This window comes from Austrofundulus limnaeus, unplaced genomic scaffold, assembly GCF_001266775.1.
Source record: "Austrofundulus limnaeus strain Quisiro unplaced genomic scaffold, Austrofundulus_limnaeus-1.0 Scaffold67, whole genome shotgun sequence".
Lineage (NCBI taxonomy): Eukaryota > Metazoa > Chordata > Actinopteri > Cyprinodontiformes > Rivulidae > Austrofundulus > Austrofundulus limnaeus.
This window is the reverse complement of record NW_013952469.1, coordinates 1,812,236-1,817,640: the sequence shown is the minus strand read 5'-3', so window position 1 is coordinate 1,817,640 and position 5,405 is coordinate 1,812,236. Positions and strand designations below refer to the sequence as shown.

The 5,405-nt window shown below is 35.4% G+C and overlaps 1 protein-coding gene across 1 annotated transcript in view; it reads right to left on the bottom strand.

The window, feature by feature from the left end:
• The window catches only part of tmem104 (transmembrane protein 104), a 51,234-nt gene extending 47,720 nt beyond the window's left edge, over positions 1-3,514 (bottom strand). The window contains exons 1-3 of the mRNA XM_014010314.1: positions 2,907-3,514; positions 2,734-2,788; positions 1,261-1,327 (exon numbers count right to left, since the gene is read on the bottom strand). Coding sequence (XP_013865768.1) covers positions 1,261-1,305 — 45 coding nt within the window. The 5' untranslated portion in view covers positions 1,306-1,327; positions 2,734-2,788; positions 2,907-3,514. The remainder of the gene's footprint in view (positions 1-1,260; positions 1,328-2,733; positions 2,789-2,906) is intronic.
• Between the last annotated feature and the right edge of the window lie 1,891 nt (positions 3,515-5,405).

Genomic DNA, 5,405 nt, shown 5'->3' with positions numbered 1-5,405 from the left:
CTGTTGGCCAATAGGAGAGGAGCTGACCCAAGAAGCTCCGCCCACCTTATTTACAAAATGAGGCAGAAACGCATCAAGTAAAGTAGAAGACTTGAGAGAAAAATTATTAAAAAAATTAAATATAATCTTTTAAGATAAACAAATGCATCTACAAGTAAAAAGAATAACAAAAAATATATCTTCAAAAATTAAATGTAAATTATGTGCTAAAATATATAATTTACTGGAACTAAACTGGAAAAATAAATATGAAGGTCGAATAAATGATAAAACATGAGGTAAAGTTCTCCTTTTTTAATGTAGCTGGTGCATTTTAAGTGTGTTTATTTATTCCATTTACATATTTCTGCTTTTATTTCTAATTGTGACAGTTTCGGTCCTCCATACTGTCAATTCAACAGCTGAATTTAAAAAGAACAATTCATCAGACAACCAGTTTTTTTGGTTTATGTTGAACACTTTTTTAAAATGCCTGTGGACACATGTAGAACACATTTAAATATTGTTTGTTAACCGAGAATGTTCTTCAATATATTCTGTTTAAGTGCACAAGTCCTTCTAAGGGCTGTTAAATATGTGCTTACAAAAGTTATGTAATTATTGTCAGGTAAATGAAAAAAATATATTAGTGTAATGAGTCGGCCATCAGCTGCCCTGAATCCTAAAGATCGGCATCAATACCAGCCTTAGAAAATCTGATATCAGTCTGTCTATTGTCCTCAAGACCTGCAGAAGTTAATTTAATTTACGTATCTGTTTCTTTTCAGCACTCTGACTGAAGCTCAAACTATCAGGCAGAAGAATTAACTAGAGTCAAAGAAGAAAACTTATCAGATGGCAGATTGTTAAATTATTCAAAGCTTTCACTTCCTGAAACAGAAACAAACATCTGAGCAGCAGAACTGAGTCTCAGCAGGAAAGTCATGCTGAAGTCAGCAAAGTCTGGATGAGCTGTCAAAACTGAGTCCAGACCACAGAGAGGCCTGATGTGAGCAGATAAGAGGATGTGTTCTCATTCCTTTTTAAGTGCTTTTGTTTTTACTGCAGTTTTATATTCACAACTGTCCTCGTTCTGTAACTAATTAACAGATAAACAACAGGCAGTTATCTTCTATACAATAAAAAAAACAACAACAAAAGGGGATTCAGCAACTCCTGACAGGTGCACTTTGAGCCCAGATAGTTATCACAGACTTTGATGATTAAAAGTTTTAAAAAGATCTCATCAAATGCAAAAGACTCCAGAATATTTACACTTACAAATGGGGAGTAAGGTTCTCCGGTGTCTGTGATCCCCCCTGCCATGGTTAGTGTTCGGGGTCTTTACCTGAAGGAAGGAGAAAAATCTGTGTTCAGCTTCACTGCAGAGAAATGTTCTATTCTTCTCAAAAAATGATATTTTCTCTGTTATTAATGCTCAGTTTGGTGCCAGAGTGTGTTAGAAATCTTTCTACTTTCTGATGCTAAATTAATTTATGTCAACAAGCTTCATCTGAAATGAACTAATATTAAACTGGAAAGAGTCAGATCCTTGTAATAAAAGATGAATAGAGTGAGGACATCATGTATTCTAAAACGTCTTAAGTTGTTCACTCTAGTTTATTAAGCTGCTTCACAGTTTGCTTCAGATAAACTCAATAAATTAGTTTCATGTAGCTCAAATTTATAATTTAGTACTCGTAATAAAGCACATCATTGTAATTGCGTTAATTATCTGTGTGCAACCGTGAAAGAATTTACTCATTAATAAGAAAAAAGAAAAACTTTGGTGCATTTTATAGCATTTTCTTTTCAAAATGTATTAAAAAATAAAGAAAGAAGCAAACTTGAGCTGTCGTGCATGATTTTGACTATAGGTTCTTGAATTTTTTTGTTTTTGGATTGAAGTTATTTTATAAGTTGTACTAAAACTACACTGCCACGACTGTCAGAAAGGAAACATCAGCCTTATTCTCAATGTACAGAATTGCAAGTTAAAACTGTAGTCAAAGCTTGCTCTTTAAGTGAAGGTGAAACRCTGAGAAAACCATTCATGCATCATTTATCGAGTCTAAAACGCTGCAGCCAGACTCCTGACGGGAAACATTGTTTAATGGATCTGAGCACCAATACTCTGAGTTGTTTACTGTTTAGCAAAAAACTAATAATAATCCTGGTGATTACATCAAACAGATTATTTCTCAGACTGATTTACCTGATGGCTCCACTGGAGCTTTTAGTTTTTCCTTACATCCTAATTTGAATCCTGGCTGCTTAAATAATCAGCCCAATTGGTCCTTTTTATTGTCATTTAAAATACAAATCTTTTGCTCAATATTTTGAGATTTGTCCTGTTTTATTTATTTGTGTTGATTTGCTGAGTCTCAGTGATCAATATGTCTTAGTTGCTCCTTTATTTGGTTTAAACTCAAACTATTCTAGTTGTTTACATTTTCCTTTTTGTCTAAATAAAAATTTGTTTATTATTATTGGTTCCAGATAGATTAATAAAGACTATACGAAAGCAACAACTCCCTTTCATTTATGACAGCTTCAGAGTGATTCTCCACTTTGTTTAAACTCAATAATTGTTGTTGTTTACACACCTGAGATTTACCTGCTGAACACATCCCAGGACGAACCGCCAAACAACACTACAACAACTTCATACGTTTTACTGTAACATTTTCCGATCAAATACAAAGCTTTTTAGGGCATTGAAGCTGTCAGCACAGACTCAAGAGTACAACTCACCTTCCTTCTGCCCAGTCTTCTTGGTATTAGCCGCTACGCTAATAGGATGCTGCAGCTAAATGGATCCGTCCGGGTCAAACAAACGTAACACAGTTAGCATTAGCTAGCATGGGCTGAAACGATGGGAAGGAGTCGGGGAAAAGAATAAAATAATAATAATAAAAAATACATACACATTTTCTCACGGACTGCTAAAGCACAACTCAGCCTAAGCGATCAGCTGATCAGCAGCTTCCGCATGACGGCTTGTACAACTTAAACTTCCGGTGTACGCTTTCAGAATAAAAGCACTGCGAAAGGGGCTTCAGCGCAGCAGCAGCTTAAATAAAAATGTTAAGAAATTCAGAGAAGACTGTAACACTGACTAAACAAGAAAAAAACAAAAAGCAGTGACACTTTTATACGTGACTCTCATGTTTTATCTTTGTTTGCATGTTTGCATTTGCAGCCAGGGCAGACCCTTTAYGGGTCAGGGGTCAATTGAACTAAACACGTTTGATTAAGGTTAAATTTAATTAACAACAGTTGTATAAAATCACATATTTAAATCATGACTGTTTTTTCCTGTAATTTATATTTTTCTGCACAGTAGATTCCCTTATTTTTCATTTTCATCCAATTACAGCCCGTTACAGTAATGATTATTCTTACCTTTATTTTGATCTATGTTTAATTTTTATTGTTACTATCTTTAATTCTATTATAAATGCTAAAATTGATAATGTCACATAGAGATATATTGTTTCTGTGGACTGATGTAGCAATGTATCGGCTGCTGCTACTACACCTGAATTATTATTCTATTCTATTCTATTCTATTCTATTCTATTCTATTCTATTCTATTCTATTCTATTCTATTCTATTCTATTCTATTCTAAAGATAGATAAACATACTGCAAACTTACTACCAACATTTAAGCAAAATAAAAGTACAATTGAATTAGTGAAGTTTGTAGTTTATGAGTTCTTAATTATTAAACAAAAGAAAGATAAGGARAGAGGCTTTTATTTCTTGTGACTTAATCACATCTTGAGTGGTTAAAGTCACATGAGTATCACCTCTGTTCTAATCAAAAAAACTGTGATACCAGAGATCAAGCAAAGACGCATTTGAAAAGACTGCATGTCTTTGTTATCAGAGGTCAGAGGTCAGGCGATTAAAATAACTATTCATTCACCTGAGGAGGCCCAACATGTGCCACACGCCGTTCAAATTTGGGATTTTATTCTAATTTTGAGGAAACCATTTTAAATCTGAATRTGAGTATGAAAAAAACTGAAACTCTAATAAAAATATCCTATTATTTTTGCTTTGCATATAAAATATTTGATTAATTAATAGTTTGATTTGAAGCTCGGTTGTTTCTGTGTTATTGTTCAGTTGGGAATATTTGATTAAACACACAAAGCTCAGAGACTTTTCAGCAGAACGCACGGCGAGTTCTTCATATTGTTTCTCGGAAACATGTCTTCCTGATGCAGCCGCCGCTCATCCAGACGCACAGTCAACTCTTCCTGACGATTTTTAAATTAAAAGTCTGTTTTTCAGACTGACCGCAGGTTGTTTGAGCTCTGTGTGTACACTGGAGTGCTTTCCTCTGCAGCTGCAGGGGAACAATTGAAAGGTTCGGCTGATCTGTTTCAGAAAACTCAGCCAGAACGAGAACAAAGATGCTGCTCCACAGTTTGACAGAACAATTAAACTCATCAATTAATTCCTTATTTGCACCTGGCTGTTGCTGTAAGCGGCTCTGCCGTTTATAAAGGASCAATTCAGTTCAACCGAAGGCACACAGCCATGGCCGCCCTGAAGACTCTCACRTTTCTTGCTTTAATTGGTGAGTTATTGCTCTAAATTAAAACGAGCTTGCCGTAAATAATCATATTTATTGTTAGAGAGATGATTGTTTTAGGGTTTATTTCACAGCAGGTGTTTCCAGTCAGACTTCTTCAGACTGCTCTTACTACGACCTCCTGAACCACCTGAACCTGACTTCATCAAACACCTTTCTGGAAATCACGCGTCCTGTGAAGAACTGGACCAGCACCACGCTCGTCCAGATGGACATGCTGCTGTACAGCATTTTGGACGTGGTAGGTGTCCTCACCGTCTCTGTCTGTGGTTAAGCTTTTTATTGCCTCACTGACACAAACATGGGCAAGATGAAAACAATTGCAGTGCCTTTTTRTATCAACTTCAGCAAAACTTAATTACTGATGCAAAACGTTTCCAGGTTTTTAGGATTTACTGATCTAACACTAAAGAAATGTTGCAGACAGAATCATAATTTKAATTCTGTTTCCTTTTGTTGTATAAAATCCTGAAGACATCTGTCTCCAAACCTTCTAAAAAAAGGTCTTTTTCTTTTTGACTTCCTCTCTTGAAGTGCATCAGCTGGTTGAATAATTATCATTTTCCTCCTGCAGGATGAAAAGATTCAAACTGTCACCTGTCACATCCAGATCAACATGGTGAGAAAAACAAATCCTTTTGTTTAGTTTAGGCATTTTTGATATATTTTTAAATCTTTCTTTTCTTTTTGAAGTATTGGACGAATGAGTTTCTGTCCTGGAAGCCCTCAGAGTTCTGTGGGATCGACATGGTGACTCTTCCCAGGTCGATGCTTTGGATCCCAGATATAGTCATCAGAGAGGAGTGAGCGTCTAACAC